Raw genomic sequence first — 27,234 nt, 5'->3', positions numbered from 1 at the left:
CCAATACGGGGGACACGGGTTCGGTCCCTGGTCTGGGAATAACCCACATGCTGCGGAGCAACTAAGCCCGTGCACCACAACTACTGAGCCCTGCGCTCTAGAGCCCACGTGCCACAACTGCTGAAGCCCCTGAGCCTAGAGCCCACGCTTCGCAACAAGAGAAGCCACCGCAATGAGAAGCCCGTGCACTGCGACGAAGAGTAGCCCTCGCTCACCACAACTAGAGAAAGCCTGCGTGCAGCAATGAAGATCCAACGCAACCAAAATTACATAATAAAAATAAGTTCAAAAATAAAAATATTTTTAAAAAGAAATTGAATTTAAAAAAAAAAAGACTTCACAGAGAAGGGCCAGGACCCCCAACTTCCCCAGAGAAAACGATGAAACTGATTAGCTCAGGACTTGGGGGACAGCAACCCTCAATGAAGAAAGTCATCGTGGCCCCTTCTCATCTTCCAAGATCCTGCATCCTTGCTGGATGGGCCACTTCCAAGAGCACAAATCTCAAGGACTGAGGACATGTGGTCACTATATTTGGCAAAGAAGGTGGGCACCAGCCCTCAGCTTTTCAAGAGCACCGTTCGCTCCGATAATAGGAATAGGATTGTCATCCTTTCACCATCGGCAACCGAGCGGCTAAACGTTTAGATTCCAGGTCACCAGGACCCAGCGTTACACTGGAAGGAGGCGGCTAACCTGCCACCAGCAGCAGCCGGCTCTGCCCCAGGCCTGGCTCAGCAGGATGGTTACATCCGTGAGATCGCCCGAACCTCCCAGAAGGCAAGGTAAGCTTAAGTGTGAAGGCGGTTACCCAACATAAACATCTTAATTGTTTTGTTCGTGATCATCCACACAAACGTTGGAGGTTGAAATGAAAAATAAAGCTTCTTCAAGTAATCTGCAGTGGCTTAAACAGTCAGAAAGTGCATTCATACACGAGGGCAGCAAAAGCCTAAAACTGTGCTGTCCAATACAGCGGCCACTAGCCATGTGGGACTATTTAATTAAAATAACATTTTAAACGCAGTTCCAGGCTCAGGAGCCACATGTGGCCCATGGCTGCCATATAGGACATTTCCAACACTGAAGAAAATTCTATAGGACAGCACTGCTCCTGTTTATGGTCAAGTCCAAAAGATGAAACAAGACAAGATCCCACGGGCCAGCAAGGGGTTTTGTTTCCCAGAAACCGTCGTCACGTACTCCACACTACAATGCTTTTGCCCACCGCAGCTCTTTGCAAACGTTTGCTCTCCGTTGCTGAGTCAGGTGTCCGCGAAGGCTGGCTCGCTTTGCATTTGGTGTTTTCCTCCAACTTGGGTATATTTGCATGTCTCCTTTCATTACCTGCCTCTCCAGCCTCTCCTGCCTGTGAAACCTGCAGCTTCTCCTCTTTCAAACCGCTCTTGGGGAGCTGTTTGTTCTCCCATTAATCTGTCAGTGTCAACCTACCAACACCCTTGATGGTGTCACGGAAGCAGCCAGCTTAGCACACGGCATATGCGTTCTGTGACTCACACTTTTAATTTTCTCTAGCTTCTACCTGTCCATTGTCAGACTCCCCGTGGGCCGGGCCTCCCTTCGTTCTGGCCCCGGGCCTGTGTGAAAATGAGGCAGGTCACACACATACATGCTGGCTGTGACTGCCGGGGGGGGGGGCCCCCACCTGGGAGGCTGTGAGTCATCCCTAACACCTGGCCAGGTGTGGTCACCGCCGCCCGCCCCCTCGACTCTAGCGCAGAGTCCGTGCCCTCGAGGTGCACCTGAGTCACAATGCAGCTCCACACCCAGCATCTCGAGCCCAACACGGACGTCAGGAGGCAGAAAGTGCAGCCCACGGTTTGTCGGGAATTTTCGTTGGAGTTTGTTTTCCATTTTAGCTGTTGGTCTGTCCTCCTTGGCCTGTCCCACCACCCCCTCAGACTCGAGAGGCTGAATCCATTGTCTTCTCCCCTCAGATTGGTTCCTCTTCCTGAATTCATTGCTGCCCAGGCCGGAATTCTGGAGATTATCTCAGACGCCTCCTTCTGTTGCCCCTTCTCAACTTCACGGCCGTCAGACACCAGAGTTAGACTGTCTTCCCTCCTCTCTCTTGAATCTGTCCACCAGCACCTTCCTTTGCAGGGCCCTGTCTTTTTTTTTTTTTTTTGGCCTGGATTATTGTAGGAGCCATTTTCCTGATCGTTTTGTCTTTACCTCACCCCTTCCGGCCAGTCTCCTAGGCAGCATTATGAGTGGATCCCTCTAGAAGCAAACTGGAACATGCCACTCCTCTATTAAAAGCTCTCTAGTGGTTCCCCATGTCTTTGGGATCAAGTTCAAACACCTTAGCAAAGTGTTTGATGGCTCTCAAGGCCCTGGATGGCCTGACCCTCAACTCTGAGGACACTTCCTCTGGGAATAGCTGCTCCTGGGGGTCAGGTGGCTTTGTTCTTGTCCCTCCTTTGTATTCCCCAGAACACCGTCTGGGCTCAAGCCCATCTTAGGATACGTCTTCCTGTCTGTCTCATCCTTAGGCTGGGAGCCACTCAGGCGCAGGCACTGGTTATTGCTCTTTTTTGATGGTTGGAATTTGCTTTAATAGACTTCAGCAAGAGGAAAAAAGAATAAATGAAGTAAATGTGCGAAAAATCATGCCAATTTTCGAATCTGAATGATGGGTATATAGGAGTTTATTATTATTCTCTCTACTTTGCCATGTTTCATATTAAAAAAAATCCGAGACAAAGGCCCCACCCAGGGGCAGGAAGTTATAAGGCAGGACCCAGGTGAGGTGCCCAGGGAGGGCACAGGGCAAGGGAGATGGAGGGACAGAAGGAAGGAAGAGATGGTGCAGGGGGCCTGGAAGCAGAGATGGTGCTGTCCCTCAGAGGGTGGCATTCTCTAGGACCTGCTGTCTTGTTGGGCAGGTCACCTCCCCACCAACAGCTCTCTGAGACTTCATTCTTCAGGACTCACTTCCAGACTCTTCCAGAAACCAAATCTGCTGGCACCTTGATCTTGGACATCCAGCCTGTAGAACTGCTTGAGCGGGAACCGGTCCCAGGCGTTGGTGCACAGGGCGATGGCCAGGTGAGGGGCAGACAGGAGCACCCTGCTGAGTACCGCGGCCCGCATGTGCACGGGCAGGAGCGTGTGGATGGTGTAGATGAAGAACACATTTTTTTGTTTTTTTTTAAATCATAGGTTCACAGCACAGGAAAGGGACCTTGAAGGACATTTAGTCTAGTCACCCATTGCAGTTTTAGACACACTAGTTGTTAGAAAGTTCTTTTTTTTAAAAATTATTTATTTATTTATTTTTGGCTGTGTTAGGTCTTCGTTGCTGCACGTGGGCTATCTCTAGTCGTGTTGCACGGTCTTCTCATTGCGGTGGCTTCTCTTGTTGCGGAGTGTGGGCTCTAGGCACACAGGCTTCGGTAGTTGTGGCATGCGGGCTCCGTAGTTGTGGTTCATGGGCTCTAGAGCGCAGGCTCAGTAGTTGTGGTGCACGGGCTTAGTTGCTCTTTTTTCCACCACACGCTAGGAGCTCCATGAATGTTTGATGACCGCCAATCACAGGAATGTTTTAGGAATGTGCACATGTTGAAATCACAGCAGTGTAGCCCCAACCGCCAGAGCAGGACCCTGTCTCGAGCGAGAGAAGAAGGTGGGCACCGTTACCACGAGTGGTGGGCAGACCCGGGCCTGGCCTGAAATCATCAAGAAGAGAGTGGTTTGCTGAGACCGCCAACGCGCAACGGCCAGTTTGGGTCTGAAGACTGAAACCGCAATCAACCATTTGGAAACCACCTCCTCATCGGTGGCGACCAGAGTGACTGGCTAAAGAGAACGTTCTTTTCCTGGCCTACCACTCCGCAAAGCGACAGGTGGCTTCCTTAAAGCTCTGGGTAGGTTCCTTTTGTCACAGGTGGGCAAGAACACAAAGACAGAAGCAGCTCTCCGTGGACAGAGGAAACTCAGAACAGCCCAAAGTTGACCCAGGACTCACTCGCACTTTATAAGAGGTCATCTTGGTGTGCTTAAATGTCCCACCAGGTAACTCACCAGACTGAACTGAAGGTTTCCTTTGTGATCATATTATAGAGTAATTGGAAGACCTGGGGTGCAGGCCCCTGGGCAAACCAGGGTCCTAGAAGCCTTTCACAGCAGTAAATGGCACAAACGAGTGATAATTGGTCTGGGCAAAGCCGGCAGTGCTTCATTTCTCCTCCGTTTCTGTGCTTTGCCTGAGTTCCACTAGGTAATTTAAAAATAGGGCATGGCAGGAAAATGGGGCAACCGTCATTTTAAATTGCAGCTGCTTCCAGAATGTCGTCCTGCCTTTTGAACAGATAAGCAGGACGGCCTAGAGTCAATCCTTCCACGGGGTGATTCTGCCACTCGGCCCAGCGAGACAAACACCAATTGTCATCCCAGCTCAGTGAAATCGCCGGTGCCGAGCAATGTTGACCTCTGACCCCAAGAGTTCCCCGTGTTAATTAGACTCAGCAGGTCAGAAATTGCACGAGTGAAGATTATGAGAAAGTGGCTTTTTTCGCATTTTATGTAGTGCTGTATATTTCAGTTTACAACATCTTATTAAAATCCCCTACTTAAAAAAAAATGGTTCTAATTGCTTTTTAAAACCAAGAAACTTGTTAAAAACCTATTAAAATTCAGATATCAAAATTTAAAATTTTTTCAGTCAGTTGCGAGACATGATTATTCAGGGGCATACTCGCATTAAACATAACCTATAAATACAGCATTCCACCCTAAAACCTTCTTTTGTTGACAACAACAATTGCCTTATTTGTTAAGGAATTATAAATCACTGGTGTCCAAGACACTGTGTTGGGTGGTATGGGGAGATAGTAATGAATAACCTCTGGTCCCTTGGTTCCTCTCCCTTTGTCCTTTCATTGTCCCCTCTGTACCAACTTTTCCCTTCCCAAGCAGCCTATGTTCTGTGCTTGATCCTCTTAACACTTCCCTTGCCCTTCGTTTTGTTGACACACCTCTCTGGCCAAATCCTGCCCATCCACGGTCTCTGGGTCTGCACCCATACCACTGGTGACTGCCGGAAAAAAATCACCCAACCTTGAAAAATGGTGCCCCTGGAAGGTCACGGCCACTAACCTCCTGCAACTCTTCGATGCTGCCCAGTTTCCCTGGTCAACTGTCCCTTCCACTTCAAGCCTTCTTCCCTTTCCCCAATCCCTCCTCTCTTCCACCCCACTCCACAGTGGTCCTCACGTGGAAGCTCCCTCAGCTCGCTGCTGCCCAACCCATCCACCCCTTTCCCTCTGCACCACCCTCCCCTCATTCCCACCCAGTCACCAACCCTTCCACCTCTGCTCAGGACCCTCACTCCATCCACTGTCCCTTCCATTCCCGCACCTCCAACTCTGTACCAGAGCCTTCCCTTCCCATCAGCATTTAATCATGATCCAAGGTTTCCTACCAAAAATCATGAGAGCAACAGAAGAGACCTTCCTTGAGCCCCCATCCCCTCCACTTACTGCTTCTCCCTCACAAAGCTCTCAAAAGAATCATTTACGCTGACTGACTCAGTTTCCCCACCTCCTACTCACAACGCAACCCACTGCAATCTGGCTGCCACACACGTCATTCCACAGAAACGGCTCTTCGTCAGATGCCTTCCACGTCTGTGATGCAGGGCGTCTCTTGCAGTCCTCACTGCACTGCACCTCTCGGCAGCTTTAGCTCGCCTGGCCACTCCACTGTCCTCAAAATGCTGCGTCCCCGCGCTTCTGCAAAGCCACGTTCTCCTGGCTTCTCCTCCTTCTCGGCGCTGAGTCCTGGGATTCCTCCAGGCTCGCTTCTCTTCTCACTCTACACCTGGGGGTTTATCCTGGTTTTGTATCACAGGCCTCTTAGGCAATACGGATGACCTCTCTGGATCCTCTTCTCACAATAATATTTTCAAATGCATAAAATAAGATGCACAGGATTTCAAAGGAAACCACAATCCTTGAAATAATCATCAAGATATTTTTAGAAATCTGTGACTCAGTAATATATGTGCTTCTTTTTTTTTTTTTTTCTGTACGCGGGCCTCTCACTGTTGTGGCCTCTCCCGTTGCGGAGCACAGGCTCCGGACGCGCAGGCTCAGCGGCCATGGCTCACGGGCCCAGCCGCTCCGCGGCATGTGGGGTCTTCCCAGACCGGGGCACGAACTCGTGTCCCCTGCATCGGCAGGCGGACTCTCAACCACTGCGCCACCAGGGAAGCCCAGTTCCTTTTTTTAAATGTATCAAAATTCACTTTTTTAAACGAGTTTTGATAAATGCATGTAACCATGTTTCGAGTTTCCATCACCCCATGACCCTTTCCAGTCAATTCCTGTCTCTGTCCCTCTTAGAGGCAACCACTGTTCCGAGTATTTTCCCCATAAATTAGTTTTGCCTTTTCTTTTTCTATTTCTTTACACTGTTTTCAGTTCAACTTTTAAGTCACTTTTTAGAAATTGGTGGAATATAGATTCTAAATAGATGAGCTAAATAAATGAACCTACTTAATAATTAAATTAGGGGACTTCCCTGGTGGTCCAGTGGTTAAGATTCTACGCTTACACTGCAGCGGGCACGGGTTCGATCACTGGTTGGGGAACTATCCTGCATGCCACATGGCGTGACCAAAAAATAATAATAATTAAATTAAAATTACATACAAGTTACAGATTAAAACTATAGTCTTTTCCCAAAATGACAAAGTCGCTTTTAAAAAGATAATATGTAGTTGGAAAAGTTATGTAGAAATTGGCATTCTCATGTACGTCTGGAAATGTAAATTGGTACAGTGTTTCTGGAGGACAATTTGGGAACAAAATATTGTCAATCTTTGTGATGCTGTTAATCTACTAATATAAATTCCCACTTTGGGAACTTAAAGAAATAATTGATGATGTGCATAAATATATAAGAATATTCATCATAGCATTATTTATCATAGAAAAAGTTGGAAGCAACCTAAATGACCAACAAAAGTAAGTATGACAGAGCCATACAATAGGAATATATTGTAAAGACAAAGAGAACTGCCAAGAAAGAATAAAGTTTACTTAATGGGTTTATTCTTAGAGTATATTTGTACTGTGATTCTGAAATTATTTCATGTTCATTACAGAGTAAAACAAATGAATACATATATTAATATAATTAAGGAATAAAGGTTTTAAATTGAATACATATATTAATATAATTAAGGAATAAAGATTTTAAATATAATTAAGGAATAAAAATTTTAAATAAAGATTTAAAATCTTTAAAAATAAAGATTTTAAAGATTTAAATAAAAAGATACAAATATAAAACAAAAGAAAGGAAGGGAAAACCCCTTCCACTAAACATGTATTAGTGTTAAATACATATTTCTAATTCATTCCATTGAAATGACTTAGGAACAATGTCCCTCTAGGAGCAATGAACACACATAGCATGAAGATACTGATTTCTAAATAGCTTTCTAAACTAAAAGGAACCAGAGCTTACTGGGAAAATAGCTGATTCTAGGTCTGAGCCAGGTAAAGTACAAGGTGAAGCTATGAAATTTTATTGTGCCATAAAGCGTAGAAGTGCTCGGAGACTCAAGTCAGAGCAAACTTGAATGAACTCCCATTCACCAATTTTGGGACGATTTGAGCCTCAAAAGATGTGATGAGATGATTGAATAAAATGTGTCCTTGAAACCACAATGATGATGATAACAAACAAAGAGGCAAACAAACAAATAAGAAGGGAGGAAAGTTCTTCTTTAGAGAAGAATGCCAGCTAATAATTGTAGAAGAAAGGATAGAAATAGAAAAAATCATCATTTTGCTACCTTGATGTAATTATCAATTCAGGCAAAGTACATCAAAAGATGCTAAATCACTGGGTAAAATGTATCATGTATAGGGTATTTAGTGTCAACGAATCGTCTCACAGATTTCTGACTAATTACAAAAGGGAAAAATGTACTTTTATAGTGGAAAAATCTGGCAGTCACCACCTTACCCTAGAGACCAAACAGCATTGTTAGGCACTGAGGTGATATTATAAAGAGGGATACCACACCACCTATGGAATATTCTAACCCAAAATGATTAACCTGAATTTTATTATGAGAAAGCCATCAAATTCAGAACGGTTGACCTTCTATGAGGCTGGGACTCTTCCAAAGAGTAAAAATCATGGAAAGACAAAAGGCCGAGAACGAAAGAGACATAATAACTGCGTGCAATGGGTGTATCTTGATTGGATCATAGATCAAAATACACAGCTAAAAAGACATTTTTGGGACAGTTTGGTTTGAATATGCTCTACATAATAAATAATGTTATGGAACTATTAAATTCTCTTGGGTAAGATAATGGTATTGTGGCTTTGTAGGAGAATGTCTGTTTTGATAGGAGATGCATATTGAGGTATTTAGGGGTAAAGTATTATGAAGTCTAGAGAGAGGGAGGGATGGGGAGAGGGAGAGAAAGCCAACTGGCAAGGTAAAGGGTAATGGATGTTATTTGTACTATTCTTTTAACTTCTCCATTGATTTGAAAATTTTCAAAATAAGGTTGACAAAATTATAGAAAGGTATCTATTGATGCAATGTATTGTTAAGTGACAACGTATGTATGGCTCAATTCTATTTTTGTTAAAAAACAATATTTATACAGATGCATAAATATATGTGCAAGAGTAATGTCAGCTGCTATAACAAAGGGACCAAAAATATGATGATTCAATCAAGAAATAATTTATTTCTTGCACCTGTGATGGCCCAGGTGATCAGCAGGCAGCCCTCCTCCACTAGGACTTACAGGGATTCAGGCCAATGATGGTTCTCTTGTCTTCAACACATGGCTTTCAAAGTTGTTGCCTCTCCAGCCGAGAAGCAGGGCCAGAGATTATCTCTGAAGCAGGCTGTACATGTCAACTGTGCTCCCACTCCACTGGTGAGACTTTCCTCCTGAGGCCACACCTAGTTGCAGTGGAAACTGAGTCATTCAGTTCAAGGTGGGCAGCCACATCCAGCTGTAGCTCTTGTCACTTGAGAAGGGATTTCAGTGGAAAGCTAGTAGTCTCCATCACGCTCATTTGTTATACAGCAGAAACTAACACAACACTGTAAAGCAATTATACTCCAATAAAGATGTTTAAAAAAAGGGGGGGGATGTCTGAAAGAACACAGACCAAGCTATTTGCAGTTTTTATTTCAAGGTTAATGGAGTTTTGAATGCTTTAAAATTTCTCTCTTTGTCTTTAGTTTTCCATTATGAACATGGATTTTTTTTTTTTTTTTGGCAATAAAGAAAAGACTTACACTTTACAAAAATAAGCCATTGAAACTACAAAAAGATGCTTTGTTTTCTTCCTCTGAAAGAAACATACAAGCTAATCTTAAGTACCACATTAAGCATTTTTCTTCTCAGAAACCTTCAGTTGGACCCTATTCTCCATCACATTAACTCTCAATTCTTTGCTTGACTCTCAGAGCCCCCCACAATCTGACCCCAGCTTGCCAGCCAACTTTGTCTCTCACCTCTCCTTCTCACACCCTCTGCTCTGGCCATACGCCTTGCTGCCTGAGAATCACGCCGTGGGTGTCACTGCATCCGTACCTTGGCTCCCATGCTGCCTCCAGCCGAAGCTGGTCCCTACTGCTCCTTGAGTTCCTAGAAAACACCATCCCCTTCATGAAGCCTCCCTTGATGTCTCACTTTTTTGCTGTGAGTTTCTTTGAAATTTAGAATTGGTGCCACCCAATGTATCACTTAATTAAACTTTGTTTTGCATTTTGCTACTATGGTATAAATTGTGTCTCTCCCATTGCAAGTATCTTGTCTTTATATGGGGTTGAAGACACAGTAGATACATATGATGCTGTTCAATTAATTCCCATGTTTTATGACCTATTATTCTGAGTAGGAGGTATTTTCATGGATGACCTCCATTTAATGGCCAAGTCTTTCATGTTCTTCAAGTGTTCCTCTCAACTAAAAGGAGAATATGAATTCAAATAAAGAATGAAGGAGAGGGGCTTCCCTGGTGGTGCAGTGGTTGAAAGTCCACCTGCCAATGCAGGGGACACGGGTTCGTGCCCTGGTCCGGGAAGATCCCACATGCCGCGGAGCGGCTGGGCCCGTGAGCCATGGCCGCTGAGCCTGTGCATCCGGAGCCTGTGCTCCGCAACGGGAGAGGCCACAACAGTGAGAGGCCTGCGTACCGCAAAAACAAAAAAAACAAAAAACAAAAGAAAAAAAAAGAACGAAGGAGAAATACATTGTAGCAAAACCACTCCTGAAAAATACCCAACGGAGGGCAGTCTCAACGTGCTACTAAACACTACACCTTAGTGCTCACATTTTTTACATCCAACAATTTCCTGGCCACATGCCACTTCCTTACCCACTGCCCACCACACAGAACTCCATTTCAGAGAATACTACACATACTTGTCCCCCAAAGCATGAAAATGTATCGTCACCACCCATGTAAACCAACCAAGATTTCTGCAGCACACGAAGGATTCATTTGCATTTTAAGAAATACTAGCAAGTGTCATAAAACATGTCATATTTGCCATTTCAGTAGTTTGCAGCTCTGTTTCACCCAGAGGACCTTCCCTAGTGGGATAGCTTGTAATCAGGAAGCAAGTTCTATTAAAGTCCCACGTGCCTCTCCCTCAGAGAGCAGCCCCAATGGTGATAAAACATTATGAAGACTTTAACCACTGAGGCCACTGTTGCTCTCAGACCAGCGTCTCAGGCTGGGTCATTCCAACTTGCTGGCATGAGAATCAGAGAGAAGGTGGCAGGTAGGAGAGAGTTCTCTACAGAATTCATTGGTAGAGACAACTGCCCATGAAATTTATGCACATGGCAGCCCAGCCAACTCCCAAAAGCTTCTTGTGGCAAAGTGGAAAGCAGGGGCTTCTACTGCTGAGCCTGGTCTTGCCCAGCCCCACCTGGGAGCCACGTCTCCAGGTGGGGAGACACAAATGGGGTTAAGCAGCAGTTGGATTCAGGTGAGTGGTACCTGAGTCCAAACCCCGCCCCCAAACTACTAATCCATTCTGTATTGTTGTTCAAGTTTACAATCCTGGTAAACTCAAAATTGTCCTGAGGGCTCCCCTGGTGGCGCAGTGGTTGAGAGTCCACCTGTCAATGCAGGGGACATGGGTTCGTGCCCTGGTCCGGGAAGATCCCACATGCCACGGAGCGGCTGGGCCCGTGAGCCATGGCCGCTGAGCCTGCGCGTCCGGAGCCTGTGCTCCACAACGGGAGAGGCCACAGCAGTGAGAGGCCCGCGCACCACAAAAAAATAAAAATAAAAATAATTGTCCTGAACATGGGAAGGACTTTGCTGCCCTTAGTTTCTTCTAGAAGAGAGAATGTTTAGCCAGCTTTGGGATATAACAGGACTCTGTGTAGGACATGCTAACTTTATATTTCTTGAATCCATAGAAGTCCCCATCCTGTCCAGAATGCTATTTATACAAGCTGCCCTTAATTCCCAAAGGCCATTTTTTGTGTTTGAGGCACGATATGAATGTGGACTTTGGGGACAGCACTCTGAAGATACTCATTTGCACCCACAGTTCCTTGGTCACCCTTCCCATGTTGTGACCGTTTGCATGTCGAGGTTCACAGCCTTGATCATTCTCTTTCGTGATCTCGGGAGAACGTTTTATCTCAAATGTAATAAACACAGCGTCTTTCTCTGGCACCAGCCTGACACTACTCTTTGTCTGTTTTCCTATTCAGAGCAAGTCGTGTCCTGATCTTTACACTATGTCATAAGATCCACTCAGCTCAGCCTTCCATCACATGACACGTGGCTACAATGCGTTTTGTACACGTCCATCAGAATTCATCAGCACACCTTGTGGGAGGGAGGGAGCTGGCATACCAGTTGAGAACCAGCTCTGTAGATCTTGGAAATGAGCCATCAGGCAAGAGCTGGAAAATGACTTGGTCTTTTCTGTCCCTGACTACTTCTGCCTCTTTGCCTTTCTGATCATCTGTGCTCACTGTCACCCTGCCATTTCAGACTCAACATTGTCAGGACCCAGTTTAAAAATCTAGGCCTTTTCTCACCTTCTGAGATGGCCCACACTCTGTCTGTGGAGTGTTTCTCTCTCTAAATAAATCCACTTCTTACCACTTCGTCTCTCACTGAATTCTTTCTGTGATGAGACATCAAGAACCTGGACTTCATTAAGTCCTGAAACCAGAGCAATGTACAACATCCAGGAAAGAAGAGCTTTTACTTTCAGTTTTAATATTGGAATGGGTGACCAGTGCTAGAGACTGGGTAGGAGTCGTCAAGATTGAGGACTGTGGTCGAGAATCCCAGTTCATACTCCCCACAACGTGCCCTGCCACTCATTATCCAGCACAGGACTTGACCAGGCCTCCAGGTTCTGAGTGACATGGAGAGCAGAAATCAACTGGAAAAACAAGGCAGAAGCCATCCCAGGATAAGAACAATAAAAGTTTTTCTCCCACATATCCAGAACCATGAGGTGTCCTACATCTAAAATAGTTCCAAGAAGTTCCAATATCATAACCATGGTGGTGTTGTTTTAATTATATATACACTCAAAGACAGAAATATTAAAAAGAACTGCATTAAATACTAATGAAAGCTGTGTTTAAAAAAAAAAAATCTAGTCACTCTAACGTCCCTGAAGAAACGCATCCCACTTGGCAATCCTTGGGTCTCCATCATCCAGGAGGTCTAACTAGAACCATTGTCATGTTTTGAAGTCGCTACTGCAGTGCCCAATTCCCTAATGTAAGTCCCTTCTTTTCCTAGCGTGAGTCTTGCTCTGAACTTTTGAGAGTTTCTAGCAAGGTCATATCCCTACTTTATTATGGATGATGCCAAAAGAGCAAGTTGGGGATCTTTGGAAAATGTTGACTGAAAAAACCATAATACTCCAGAAAAATATTAATTTTGACAATAACTTCTTTCAGTTAATGTGGCTTTATTAGGACGCTCATCAGATTACCAACAGAGAACTTAAAGTCTACACATGGGGCTTCCCTGGTGGCGCAGTGGTTAAGAATCCGCCTGCCAATGCAGGGGACATGGGTTCGAGCCCTGGTCCGGGAAGATCCCACATGCTGTGGAGCAACTAAGCCCGTACGCCACAACTACTGAGCCTGCGCTCTAGAGCCTGCGAGCCACAACTACTGAGACCACGTGCCACAACTACTGAAGCCCACGTGCCTAGAGCCCATGCTCTACAGCAAGAGAAGCCACCGCAATGAGAAGCCTGTGTACCGCAACGAAGAGTAGCCCCTGCTCGCTGCAACTAGAGAAAAGCCCATGCGCAGGAACGAAGACCCAAAGTAGCCAAAAATAAATAAATTAAATAAATAAATTTTTTAAAAAAGTCTACACATGTATTATGTAGTCTGGGTTTTTTAGTTTAGTTTTTTTTTTTTTTTTTAATGTTTCAGGCTTTGATTTTGAAACACAGCGCTAGTTTTCTTCCCCTAAAGGAAGAGCAGTATGCTCTTGCCTCCACCTCCATGTGACATTTCAACTTAGGAACATATGGGGGAAGAAAATTGTAATTACTCTTCAAAATTGCGAGAGGAGGAGACAGTTTTAAAATCAGCTTAAAATCAACATAATTTAATTTTTATTGTCTGATAATCTTTAAATGTTGTTAAATGTTTGCCATTAGAACTTTACTGTCTGAAAGAGAACTTGTACCACAGAACTGCCCCACCTTGCTGTCCATTGCTCTTTGAAGTAGGTGACAACCCATTTGAATTTTTCAGTGGGGTTTATGGTTTTGGTTTCAACAGCAGGTAGTTAATTTTCAGCAGTTAGCTGGTTACTTTTTTAAATGGCTGAACATGAATGGCTAATTGCAAAAGCCAACACTTACATGGCACTTTCTCAGTGCCTGGCACCACTACTCTTGGTGCTATAAACATATCTTAACTCATTTCATCCTCACAGAACCACCAAAAAGAAGGCACTATTGTTCACAGATGAGAAAATCTGAGAGGCAAAGAGATGAACTAAAACTAATCCTATGTCACACAGTCACTACGTGAAACGCCAGGATTCACTCCCAGGAAGCTGGGCTCCAGAGTCTTAAATACTGCATTTTAGTGCCAGAATGAGTTACTTCAACTTCTTTCACCCAAGGAGCATCCTCCTTGGATAATATAATGGGCTTTCATAAGAGAGGATACATGAGAATGGCTGAATACATGACAGGACACGAATGAAGATACAAAAAGTTGAAGTGATTGGCTTAAGATTACTCAAAGCAAGCACAAAAAGACCCAGTAGCACATTCATAAATATGATAGTTCTCACCATTGTGGCTTTAGTTTCCAACTGACAAAACACCCACTTCCAGCTGTAATTTCTGGACTCAAGGGTGATTCCCAGGGACTTCCCTGGTGGCTCAGTGGTTAAGAATCTGCCTGCCAATGCAGGGGACATGGGTTCGAGCCCTGGTCCGGGAAGATCCTACATACCACGGAGCAACGAAGCCTGTGAGCCACAACTACTGAGACCACGCACCTAGAGCCTGTGCTCTGCAACAGGAGAAGCCACTGCAATGAGAAGCCTGTGCACCGCCACGAAGAGTAGCCCCCGCTCTCCGCAACTAGAGAAAAGCCCACACGCAGCAACGAAGACACAACGCAGCCAAAAATATAGATAGATAGATAGATAGATAAGATTTGCAACTGGAAGTAAGGTTGATGGAACCAGGAACCAGAGAAGGATATACTTGGAAGGCAGGTGCATGATACCATATGTAATTGGCATGGTTTAATTGGCCAAGTTTTCTTCCACCTTTGGTGCTATTAATGCTGGAGGTACAATGAATGGGTGAAAGAAGGATAAACATGGCTTAACACCCCACCCAATAAAAAGTCTCTTCACCAATTCCTCTCGATTCACCACTGCCTGGGGTAAGCAAAGAATTCTAGTCCTGGCTGAGGGTGAAGGGGACGGACCCACCAGGAGTGGACACTATTACTGCTCCTGATGCTGTAACCATGGATATTGGTAGTCTTAGCCCAGAGCATCTTTCCTGCCTTTCCATTGGCTGAAAAACAGATGTGTGAGCAGGCTTCTCCATTCGCTAATGTAAGTTGTTTGTGTTGAGCAGTTTGTGGAAGAAATTCAGTCACATGTTCACCTCTGTTCTTCTTGCCTTATGACCATCTTAGGCACCAGAATTAAAATTTGCCCACATTTCCTTTTCTGAGAATGGAAAGCCTATCTCATGTTCAGAAATGATCTCATGTTTCATCTTTGACATTTCAGAATCATTTTCAAGGATTTCTGTTAAATTCCAGAACCAAAAGGGAAAAGGGAGAACAACCAACTCATTATGTCCTTTCCTTTTTCCCGTCCCTTTATCTGAGGGTGGTCTGTTTTCTGAAAATGCAGGGAGAAACAATAATTATTTGTTTGAAGGCTGTCACCAGGCTCTAAGTGACCAAACATGATTTCTAATCCTGGAGAATAATGATCTGTCCACCTGTAGATTTGTACCGACATCCTCGTAGAAAGACTGGCAGGTAGGGGACTTTTCTGAGAGTGTAGTTTGTCTTACGTTACCCCAATAATTCAAAGCTATTCAGAGTATTTTCCTGAGTCGAAGGCTTAAAATGAAAATGCCACAACTGTCAGAGAGGACGGGAAGCAAAATCAATACCAATTGGCACCGATGGGGAGGCGTGGAGGACGTTGATTTAGCACTCTGTGTCCACAGAGGATGACACTTTCAGAGGACTTGCCGATATAGACCACTGTGCAGTGCAGGAGTATTTACTGACCCTGCCCCTGGGGCGGGGGGGAACCCTGTGGTTTTGTTTGTTGGGTGCATCGCCTAGCAAATCATATTAACACCAGGATCTAAGACCTTAAGGCAGGACTTAAATCGCCCTTCAGGGCCAAGTTTCTCCTAATTGTTGTTTGTTTTCATTCATTTCTTTGGTGGGTGTAAGTGTGGCAAAGTGTAAAGCTATTGAATGCCTGGATAATTTTTATTGCGTCTGCAAGGCTGTGTTGAGATATTCTGACACCGCATGAGTCAGGATTTGTCCGTGCATAGATTTATACTGACTTCTTTATAGAAGACTGACAAGTAGGGGCCTTTTAAAAAGATTAATCTGGACTTCCCTGGTGGCGCAGTGGTTGAGAGTCCGCCTGCCGATGCAGGGGATGCAGGTTCGTGCCCCGGTTCAGGAAGATCCCACATGCCGCGGAGCGGCTGGGCCCGTGAGCCATGGCCGCTGAGCCTGCGCATCCGGAGCCTGTGCTCCGCAACGGGAGAGGCCGCAACAGTGAGAGGCCCGCGTACCGCAAAAAAAAAAAAAAAAAAAAGATTAATCTGTCTTATGTTGCACCCAATAATTCAGAGTATTAAACTGAGGTCTCATTGATTCAGTCCCAACACACTTATCTAAATTTCCTTTTCATTGTCAAGTATATGATTAACATAAGGAACATTTTTCCTCCCCCTCCCCCCAAAGTAGTTCAAATAACAAATAGCAAGAAGTTTAAATGCATGGATGGTTTCTCCTGTTTTCATATGTAGCTCTTAACGTGAGCTGTTTATTGGTCATCCGATTACTTAAGGGTCAGGAATTCATTCTTTTCATAATGTTCTACAAAACGGACTCATTAACTTTGCTATTATTTCTAAATTGATACGCCCAGTCCATGAAAATCTGATGAAATCTGGTGAAAGGGCACATTGAGCTCGCAGGATGCTCCAGTGTCTTTGTTGAGGGGTTGCTGCATTTGGCTTGTCTCTTCTTCCTCTGCCCAGCCAAGATGGCCTATTGACCACAGATACTCAGACACCTTTCATTTTCGGCAGAGTTCTGGTGAGAAGGATGCTCTAGCCGAACCAGGATTATCTGCCAAGAGTTCTGCGCGTAAGAGTGATTCCAGACTTCCAGCAATTGACCAAACATCAGTCAAGCACAAACATAAAGGTACCATGACTCCAAAGAAATCAGAGAACGCGGGCCCCAGCAAACCCTCTCCAGGTGAGTGGCGGGTTTATTGAAATTCACAAGGTCTAAAATCCCGGCATCAGAGGGAAGGACAGCAATCAAATTCGTGGTCCCGATTACACCTAGTGTTTTCCAAGCGGCCAATTCAGGTTTTGCAGGGTCTGATGATCTTATGCAAATGATAAAATCCATTTCGGAGTAGACCCTCAGGTCAAGGAGGTGTGAATTATGCAGAGTAACTGTCTCCACTGCCCACATTTTCTGCCCAGTCATCGGCTTTCTGTGGCACTGGCCCAGAATGGCTGCCTTTTCATCTTCTTCACCCTTCTGGGAGGGATAAAGGCATTTGGCCCCAGGTATCAAATTTTATGACTCAGTCCAGAGCATGAACGGATGCTTTCAAAAGCATCTGAATGGCATAATTTACTGCTGAGAAAGTCCTCCAGTTCTGGGGTTGTCCTCTCTGGGAAAAAAAAGGGGGGCTTGGTAAATCTTCCCCTTTGTGCAATTTGGTAAATAATTCACTCTTTAGCTGCCTTTGAAGCAAAGACCGGTCCTCTGCTTAAGGCAGGAGAAACTTAATAGTATCCAGAAAGGGGATAAATGCAACTGAAAGTTTAGAGTCCCTCAGGCTCATCCCCATTAAAGCCAACATCTGTAGGACAAACTTGATTCCCCTGGGAACTGACGTGGAAGTTGGGATAACGAGGCAGAAAGGTCTGCCTTCTGCTTGCGGTGGAATGGAAGCGATCCAGATGAACTGCGGAAGAATTCGTAAACAGCATGCAATTTGCTTAAATCCAAATCACGATGACTTTCTAATCCTAAACAGCTCCTGTCGTGCAACCACCCGTCTGGTTAAGTCTTAATGCATTTTTAGACAATGGCAGCTCTCACTTAGATTAACCACCCACATTTTATAGCTTTAATGAAGTTTAAAGAAAAATTGACTTCCGAAATGATGTCCGTTCAGACAAAGCCCCAACTCTTTTTCCTTATTTAATCAGGGGAAAGTATCATCGTAGTTAACAACTTCTCATTTTGAAGCCTTTTAGTAGGAATTAGGACTTTAATTCAGCTGTTTAAGAATGAAACAGGGCAGGGGCTTCCCTGGTGGTGCAGTGGTTGAGAGTCCGCCTGCCGATGCAGGGGACACGGGTTCGTGCCCCGGTCCGGGAAGATCCCACATGCCGCGGAGCGGCTGGGCCCATAAGCCATGGCCGCTGAGCCTGCGCGTCCGGAGCCTGTGCTCCGCAACGGGAGAGGCCACAACAGTGAGAGGCCTGCGTACCGCAAAAAAAAAAAAAAGGAATGAAATAGGGCAGATAGATCATTCCCCCAATATTTCAAAATCCATGTTGTCATGTATCAAATTGAGGATGTCTTTAATAGAAAAAAATAAATGTAAGTAAGGCAACACCAGTCACTCGATATAATTTTTAGCCTTCTTGCTAAAACTAGGTAGCTGTTTGCATGATGTGCTTTGTCCTCTGTAGAGATAAATCATTCTAATGGACAGTTTAGGCCCACTCCATCTTAGCTTGTCTGATTAATATAGATGTTCTTCCGACTGAGCGGACTCCACACGGAACTTACAACACTGACAGAAAGGGAGAATTAATTCACTTTACTTTCTATAAAACCTCAAATTCAAAGAATTACTAGACTAGAAAGCACCAAGGTTTAGGCAAGAGAGCCAAGTTGGCAGAAAGATATCTATTTCACCACATAAGAGATGTTACTTGTAGTAAACAGCCTTTAAAAACCACCAGCTTAAAAATAATGATAATAATAAAATAAATAAATTTTAAAACACCAGCTTTATCACCATATTATAGCTCTAGGCCGCGTCCAAGCCCCATGCAGCCATGAGCTGGACTGTGGCCTGGCCGTCCAGCAAGTGTAACAGCCCTGCTGGTTGATGTCAGTTACTACAGAAGCCGACTCAGTTCTATAGCAAATTGGGTTGATCATGTGAGCTAAAAGCAAAGCCTTGGTGTGTTAAGATCCATTCGTTTTACATGTATAGTCTCACCCTCAGAGTTTCTTCATGAGCACAGTGAAATGACAGACCAGGGACATGGCAAGAATTTAAGCTGAGTCCATTCAGGCAAAGTTAAGTCCAGTGGTGGTGACAACTCAGAAAATTCAGATAAATATGCTGCTATTATAGAAAAAGAGTCTTGGGGAGCTGAATTATCTGGACACGTTGATCCAATTCACTGGGTAAACTCATAGGTTCCTGCTTTCCTTCACCTCTGTAGGGAAAATATTTTTCTAAAGCATTTTGTGGGGGGGGGGTCACCCAAAGTTGGCAGTAAGTCACCAAAACTTCTTCCCATGTCAGACCTGAGTTCTGTGCAAAACTGAAGCATTAAGACAGTGAAATCCCTTTGCAACATCTGCCTAATAGGCTAACCTTCCATACTGTGTTACGCCAGACCTTTCCTGAATAAAACAATACAGCTGGGGAATGTGGCTTGACTTACATGCAAATCTATGTAATGATAATCCATTATAATCCTTCTATGTGAATGATTATCTGGAACGCCTAAAACAGCTATTTATCAATACAACAGAGGAACCATCAGTGCCCTCTACTAATAGATTTATAACTGAGATTTTCATTGTACTTCGCACTCTGTTAGAAGAAATTCACGCATTTTAAATTAATTCATACATTCCATGGAACTATTTCTAAATGAGTTGGCTTGTGATTCTCCTTGTTATCTCCCTCCGTGCAGTTTTGGGCAAGTGCTTTAGCGTCAAGATGCTTGGATTAGCATCTGAGCCCCATTTCTCATCTGCTGTTACTTGGAGCAAGTAACTTCCCTGTGCCTCAGTGTTTTCATCTGTAAAATGGCAGAGCCTGGGCGTCAGCACAGATCCTACCTGCTGGGATGGCTGTGAGGACTCAATGATAAACATATGTTCAGCCATTAGAACGGCCCCCGACACCATAGCTCATACATGACAGCCTTAAGGTATCGGGTACAAGGCAGCTGTATTCAGTAGGGAGAATGGACCAGAAAACTTTGTTTTCTTTGTCTTCACGTTACCTCCTCCCCACCTCCCACCCCAATCTTTTCTCCTTTACCAAAAATCAGGGTTATATTTTTAAACTCCTAACACAAACGCAGGTACAGACACTTCTACTGTGCCCCGAATTTCCAAAGCAAAACACCAAATGGAAAAAGATGAACAATCAGAAAGCATTCACCAAGCGAGAGGTTTGCTTCCCCCCCAAAAAGACATGGAAAACTCAGGCAGTGAGTCAAGACCCAGCTGGGTCTGATGTGCAATTGATTCAGAAATCCTATTTCATGATCAAGGTGAACACTGACACAGGGTGAGAAATAAGCCTGGCCGAGTTACATATTCTTCTTTCAAGCAGAGGGAGGCTTGGGGATTAACCTTTACCGAAAGCCCAGTCTGTATGCAGGATCTGCATCCTCCCATGAATGAAATCAGGGGGAAGCAGAGCTGACAGCAGGCCCCGTGAGTGCAGGGAGCTATGGTGGCCATCAGCTCCTGGACTCCTGCCTGTTCCCAAAACCCCTACCAGCCCCATCCTGCCTTGGAAAGGAGCCACCTCTCCTTTCCAGGACACGCAGAGGCATCCAAAGGCCATTGTGCTGTGGGGGTCTGGCACCTGGAGTCCTAAGTCACTCTTGGTCCCCGTGCCAGGCTCACAGGAAGTAAGTACCCTCTCCTGCCCTTTCCTCTCACCTGGAGCCCGGGCAGAGTCCTACTAGTTATGTGCCAGGAAAATGGATCTGGATGGAGTCTGGTGAGCCTGCTTCCAAAATCTTGCCCTTTAAAACAAAGCCAAATGTTCTGAAATTCTCCTCACTCCTTATTGAGTTCAGTGTTAGTCATTACCAGATTCAAATTTGTAGGAGTAGCAAAACCTAGTCAGATTAATAGTGGCTTATAGTGGAGACTGTAAAACTAAGAAAAAGCAGTAAACTCAGATTTTAAAATGTACACATCTAAGACAACTGTGGTCTCTTTTGGATTGGGAACTATTCATTTGAAGAGCAGCCTGGAAGGGAAATTTGAGGGCAAATCCCAATCTTCATGACTTACCTGGCAAATAAATTCTGTTGAAGATGTCCTCTGAAAGGCCAAGATTGATGGGTTTCCAGGCAAGTCCACTGGCATCCAACAACTTTCCAAGCTGTCTGCCCAAGTTAGAAAACAACCAACATAAGCAAATGCTCCCACATTTGTAGAGAGAACCATAATTCTCAGTCCATTTACAGTAACGCTCCTAAGACAGAGGGGCCTGGGGCATCACAGAGCCTGGAATTTGAAGCTCTGGCTCAGATTCCTGGTCTACCACATACCAGCCCTATAAATGTAAACTGGCAACTTCTCCAAACTCTGTTTCCTCGTCAGTAAAATGGAGTTGTTACCAACCCCACCAGGTAGACAGGAGGACTGAAATCCTGGGTATAGACTGGGCTTCAGGTAAAGGTTAATCCCGAAGCCTCTCTCTATGTATGAAGCCTGCTTCCAACACCATAGACTGCTCCCAGGTTAGCACCTTTATAAGAGAATAGCTCAACCAAAGAAATTTTAGTTTGAGATGTGAGAGGTCATAACTTGGTTATTAAAAAATTTACCTCTTTGATTACCAATAAACTCATCCATTTGTACCCCCAGTACCTATGGGATGTTAGCATAGGTACATTCAACTGCCCCACACAGAGGACCTGCCCTCCAGGGGCTCACTGCCTAGTGGGAGGGCAGGACACCAACACGCCCCAGCCAAGGCAAGTTCTAAGGATGTGTGGGGAGGGGCCGGTGGGGTGAAAATCCTGAAGGAGGGGATTGAGCCAGGGCCCGGGGAGGAAGGCGAGAAAGGTGCGCCCAGCAGGAGGTACCGAGGGTGCGAAGGCATGGAGGAGAGAGCAAGGAAGAGGGGGAAGAGATGACAGACAGACAGACATGGAGGAACTACAAAGAGTCTAGGGCCTCAAAGTATCCCCAGACTAGGGGCAGAGGCATCACGGGAGAGCTTGTTAAAAATGCATGAATCCCAGCCCAGGCTTACTGACTCAGAACCTGCATTTAACAGGGCCCCTGGGAGATTTGTGTGCACATTTGAGTTTGAGAAGCGCTGGTTTAGGGTCAGGCTATAAGTTAGGAAGCGTAAAGTTGACGCCCTATGTGTAGGCAAGGACCAGGCCACCAAGGGCCTTGAACGTCATGCTGGAGGCGATGGAGCATCAGATCGGCATCGTTAAAAGCTGACTGTGTTGGGCTTCCCTGGTGGCTCAGTGGTTGAGAGTCCGCCTGCCGATGCAGGGGACACGGGTTCATGCCCCGGTCCGGGAAAATCCCATATGCTGCGGAGCGGCTGGGCCCGTGAGCCATGGCCGCTGAGCCTGCGCGTCCAGAGTCTGTGCTCTGCAACGGGAGAGGCCACAACAGTGAGAGGCCCGCGTACCGCAAAAAAAAAAAGAAATCTGACTGTGTTCATGAAAGGGGGCTGGCTGGGAGGGTGAGGGCAGACAGAAGCCGAGAGACAAGCTGCAAGCTGCTGTGGACCTGGAGAGAAATGAGAAGGGCTTGACATGAAGCAAAAGCAGAGGGAGAGGGCCTGGGCTGGAGGGATGTTTAAGGACGTAAGCCTGGCACAACTTGGTGAGCACTGGGGATGGGGAGAAGGAAAAAGGAGGAATCAAAGAGATCTTGGAGGTCTGGCCCAGAAAACTAAGCCAATGGCAGTTGCCTTTGCAAGGCTGACAAAGCAAGAAGTAGGTGGGGCCCATCCTGTGGCCGTTGTCCGTGAATGAACAGCCAGGATGGGCCAGGAGGAGACGCCAGGAAGCACCTGGGTACACAGGTCTGCCGCTCAGCAGAGAACTCTTGGCCACCGGAAGGAAGCCAAGGGCCTAGAGTGAGTAAGAGGTGGCTGAAACTACAGGAAAGTCTCCCCTGCGAGAGTGGACAGGGTAACGAGAGATGATGAAGGAACCTCGGGAAATACGAACACCTGAGGAGGGAAGGGAGAAGACAACTACGGAGAAATGGTCCGAGAAGTAGGAGCCACTCCAGGAGCCAAGGGAGGCCTTTGGAAATGAGTGGGTTAGAGTGTCAGCTCCTACAGCGGATTCAAGTAAATAAGGACCGAGAGCCCTCCATTATAGGTAATGGTTTTCAACCGAATGGCATCTTAGCATAGGAACTGAGTTCAGCCGCAGCATTTCCCCAGGTTCTCTGATAAGAATCGCCAGGGAGGTCCTTAATAAAACACACACACCTGGGTCCCGTCCTGACCCAGAGCATCAGACTCTCCAAGGAAGGGGCCTGCAGAGCTGGTTTTCCACAAGCTCTACAGCTGATTCTCATCCCAGAGGTTTGGACCTCATAGCCTTGCTTCTCAAACTTCAGAAGTTCTTGAGAAATACCTGGGGACCTCAATCAACTGCAGGTTCTGATTCGGTAGGTTTGAGTGGGTAGCAAGGCTGCACTTCTAAGAAGCCGCCAGGTGACAGCCATGCTGCTGGTCTCAGGACCACCCTGGCAGGAGCAGGGCTAGAGAAAACAGGTTTTGAGGAGGTAAGCCGTTGATCCAAGGTGACCCGGCTTGGCTAGTGGCAGAGCTGAGAGATCTGTCATGCTTGAGGGGTCTCTCTGGATCGTGACTGCATCACGTGCCCATATTCTGCGTCCAGCAAGGATGGCAGATGGAGTGTGAGGTTAGCGAACAAATCATTAACTTCACTTGGACACCTCCCCCGTCCACCTGCTTCTCCCTGCTTGCTCTCTCTCCCTTGCCGTGAGCCCACCAGGATCTCTCTGCTCCTTTCTCTTTCCCCGAGCTTCCCCTCTGCAGCAGAAAGGCCAGATTAGGGCATGACCACAACCTCCCAACCCGGGGCATCTGGAAAATCGGGGGAGAGAGCGTTAACGAAGTGAGACCCAGCGGGCCACCATATGTTGCCGCCAGAATAGCTAATTAGACTGGCTGTGGGAGGGGAGAAGGGCCCACGAGCTTCCACATGGGAACTTAGTGGGAAAGAACTTTCCTGCATCTGTCAGGGACGCCGGAGACCATCGGCTGGAGAAGGGTGTGATGGTGATGCCATTGCCCTGGTTAGCTCTTCAGTGACTCTGAGCTCCAAGCCAGGCACCTCCTGGGCAGGAGCCAGGCCGGCTGCCCCCAGGCCACCTTGACACACCACCCCCCAGCCCCCGAAGAACGAGTTTTGAGTTTAGATTCATTCACAGCCTTTTCCAAATGTCCTTTCCCACCGTGAGGGCTGCCTCCTGACTGCTCTTTTTCTTTCGTGCAGGTGACAGCAGCCAGCACCCCCTGTTCTGTGTTGAATATTCCCCTTACTGCTCCGTCTTTGCTTTCTCCCCCGTCCTGCAGCCCAATACGAACTTCTGCAGCCTCCAGCTGCCCCTACTGCCGCCCACCTCCCCGGGGGCCCGGGACTCTTCCCCCCCGCTGCCTCCGGTCTCCTTTCCCTCCCCTCCGGGCCCCGCGCCCGAGTCACCGGCAGCCCTGTGCTACTTCCCCATCTCCTGCCCCAGCCCGGCCGAGACCCCTGTGCTGTGCCTGCCGGACCCCCGAAGGCCCAGTAGAATTTACCTCGTGTGGTAAGTCGCCCTCGGCGAAGGACACAGCACAGTGGAGTCAGGGAGTGGGGACGGGGGGACGTTAAGCTTCCGGAGGGCAGCGCCATGACCGACGGCAGGAGGTGTAACGTGCGGGGAAGCAGGAAGACCAAGACAGCTGCTCCCACTTCACTCGGCCTTCTTCTAGCACTTAAAGGAGTGAGCGACCAATAAATGCCCGTCCTCTCTCGAGACTCATCTGATTTCTTCACTCCCGCGTCTGGCGCAGTTTGGATCGTTAACCACCAGAAACGGATCAGGCTCCTCCGGGTCTACTCGTAGCCTTGGGGGTGTGACTATGCCTGCCGAGCCGGCCCTGAGAGGGTGGCACCAGGGACAGGCCTCTGGGGGAAGCCCACGCTGGATCTGATTGTTGGTTCAGGACCACACGGAGGAGAGACAAATTCAAGGGCTCAGTCGCTGCTTACGGTTTCTTTCCTGACTCATTAGGCCCTACACCTTCCCAGATCAAAAATCCCACCTCCTGGGGCCCCAAATAAAACATATTTATGGTGCATAATGAAGCTTTAATTAAGAGCTCCTCTGGGGATGCGAGACAACACTCATTTCCAGCACACTCAGACTGGCAAACAGACAGGGCCTGTTATTTGTGACTGTACCGAAAGCTGCCTACTACACCAAGGCAACAGCAGCTCCTGCGATTAAGCTGTAATTCTTCCCACGATCTGAAAGAAGCAATAAATCTTTTCAAAAGGCGTCTCAGGCAGAGCCTTGGCACCTCCTGGGCACCGGGCATCGAAGTGAAGATGGTGTGGGGTAGGGTAAAGGTTCAGGGAATTGTCTTTTTCTCTTCACCTTGCTTTTCAAACTTGGCCTATCCAGAACCGTGTCTGGGTACAGCAGGTGATGTGAGGGGCGGAACAATGATCAGGTGCGTGGAATTAACGTGGACCGTTAAATGGACTCGGTTCTCAGCCATCAGAGTCTTGTATAAATATAAGGTTTCTACCTTTTTCTCCCTTTCCTGGTCAAATTAAGAACAATTCAGTCAACAATTAGTGTCCCAGCACTGTCAAGAGAACTGAGGCAGGACTACCCTGGTGGTGCAGTGGTTAAGAATCTGCCTGCCACGTGGGGAGGGGGAAGGGTAAGTTGGGACAAAGTGAGAGAGTGGCATGGACATATATACACTACCAAATGGAAAACAGCTAGCTAGTGGGAAGCAGCCGCATAGCACAGGGAGATCAGCTCGGTGCTTTGTGACCCCCTAGAGGGGTGGGATAGGGAGGGTGGGAGGGAGACGCAAAAGGGAGGGGATATGGGGATATATGTATACGTACAGCTGATTCACTTTGTTACAAGGCAGAAAGTAACACACCATTGTAAAGCAATTATACTCCAATAAAGATGTTAGAAAAAAAAAAAGAATCTGCCTGCCAATGCAGGGGACACGGGTTCGAGCCCTGGTCCGGGAAGATCCCACATGCCATGGAGCAACTAAGCCCGTGCACCACAACTACTGAGCCTGTGCTCTAGAGCCCAGGATCCACAACTACTGAGCCCGCGTGCTACAACTACTGAAGCCCGCGCGCCTAGAGCCCGTGCTCCACAACAAGAGAAGCCACTGCAATGAGAAGCCCGCACACCGCAACGAAGAGTAGCCCCCGCTCGCCGCAACTAGAGAAAGCCCGTGTGCAGCAACGAAGACCCAACGCAGCCAAAAATAAATAAATAAATAAACTTATTTTAAAAAAGAGAGAGAACGGAGGCAGACACCTTCTATGTAAACAGCTGCTTGGTTTTTTTGCTACTGGAGTTACCCCTTTGCCCAGATACTAGAAGGCGTGGGCTTCACGGTGCCCAAAGCAAGCCGCAGTCTTCCCCAAATTCACCTACAAACTTCAGGATGTTAGGTTGGCTGGCAATGAAACTCCTGAACACAACCCCCTCCGTTCTCTGTAAGGCAAAGCGTCTGTCCTCCTACCTGGAGAGGAAGTTACATTTCACCTTTCAGTGTAAATATAACTTGGCCTTCCTGTAGATTAATATATGTAACATGCCACGGTGAGGACCATCTTAGAAAGGTCCCAGAGGTCTGAGGTTTGGTTCACTTTGGATGCGGGTAAGGTGATTAGGAACTGGAATTCATGGACATACAAACTAGGCAGCTTAGGTCACCTCATTTGTAACTTCAGTTGCAGATGGAGAAGAAGGAATAATTCCCAGGAGTTTGCTTTCCACTGAACCTAAAGCGTATCACAGGGAAGAAGTCAGTGGTGCAGCCAAGTTAGATTATAATCTTTAGGCCAAAATGTGTTACTCATCTCTGTGAACCCTTGGATCATTACATAGCAAAGGCACACGGGTATTTGTTGAACAAATTATAATAAAAAACAAGTTGCTGTTTGCCTCTTGGATTTTATAACAGGATTAAGGAAGAGAGCAAGAATAACACAGGGGCTTCCCTGGTGGCGCAGTGGTTGAGAGTCCGCCTGCCGATGCAGGGGACACGGGTTCGTGCCCCGGTCTGGGAAGATCCCACATGCCGCGGAGCGGCTGGGCCCGTGAGCCATGGCCGCTGAGCCTGTGCTCCGCAACGGGAGAGGCCACAACAGTGAGAGGCCCGCGTACCGCAAAAAAA

At 46.6% G+C, this 27,234-nt stretch overlaps 1 protein-coding gene across 2 annotated transcripts in view; it reads left to right on the top strand.

Annotated features, from left to right (window-relative positions):
- MARCHF10 (membrane associated ring-CH-type finger 10) overlaps window positions 1–27,234 on the top strand; it is an 84,562-nt gene that overhangs the window by 14,986 nt on the left and 42,342 nt on the right. For both annotated transcript variants that reach the window (XM_089901396.1, XM_022589088.3), the window contains exon 3: window positions 16,859–17,030. In XM_089901396.1, the coding sequence (XP_089757522.1) occupies window positions 16,859–17,030 (172 nt within the window). The remainder of the gene's footprint in view (window positions 1–16,858; window positions 17,031–27,234) is intronic.

The sequence above is a fragment of the Delphinapterus leucas genome, chromosome 19 (genome assembly GCF_059928025.1).
Source record: "Delphinapterus leucas isolate spDelLeu-1000000601 "Yukka" chromosome 19, BTC_Dleu_Yukka2, whole genome shotgun sequence".
NCBI classification, from domain to species: domain Eukaryota; kingdom Metazoa; phylum Chordata; class Mammalia; order Artiodactyla; family Monodontidae; genus Delphinapterus; species Delphinapterus leucas.
The sequence above is the reverse complement of the archived record's forward strand: the minus strand, read 5'-3'. Positions and strand labels throughout refer to the sequence as shown.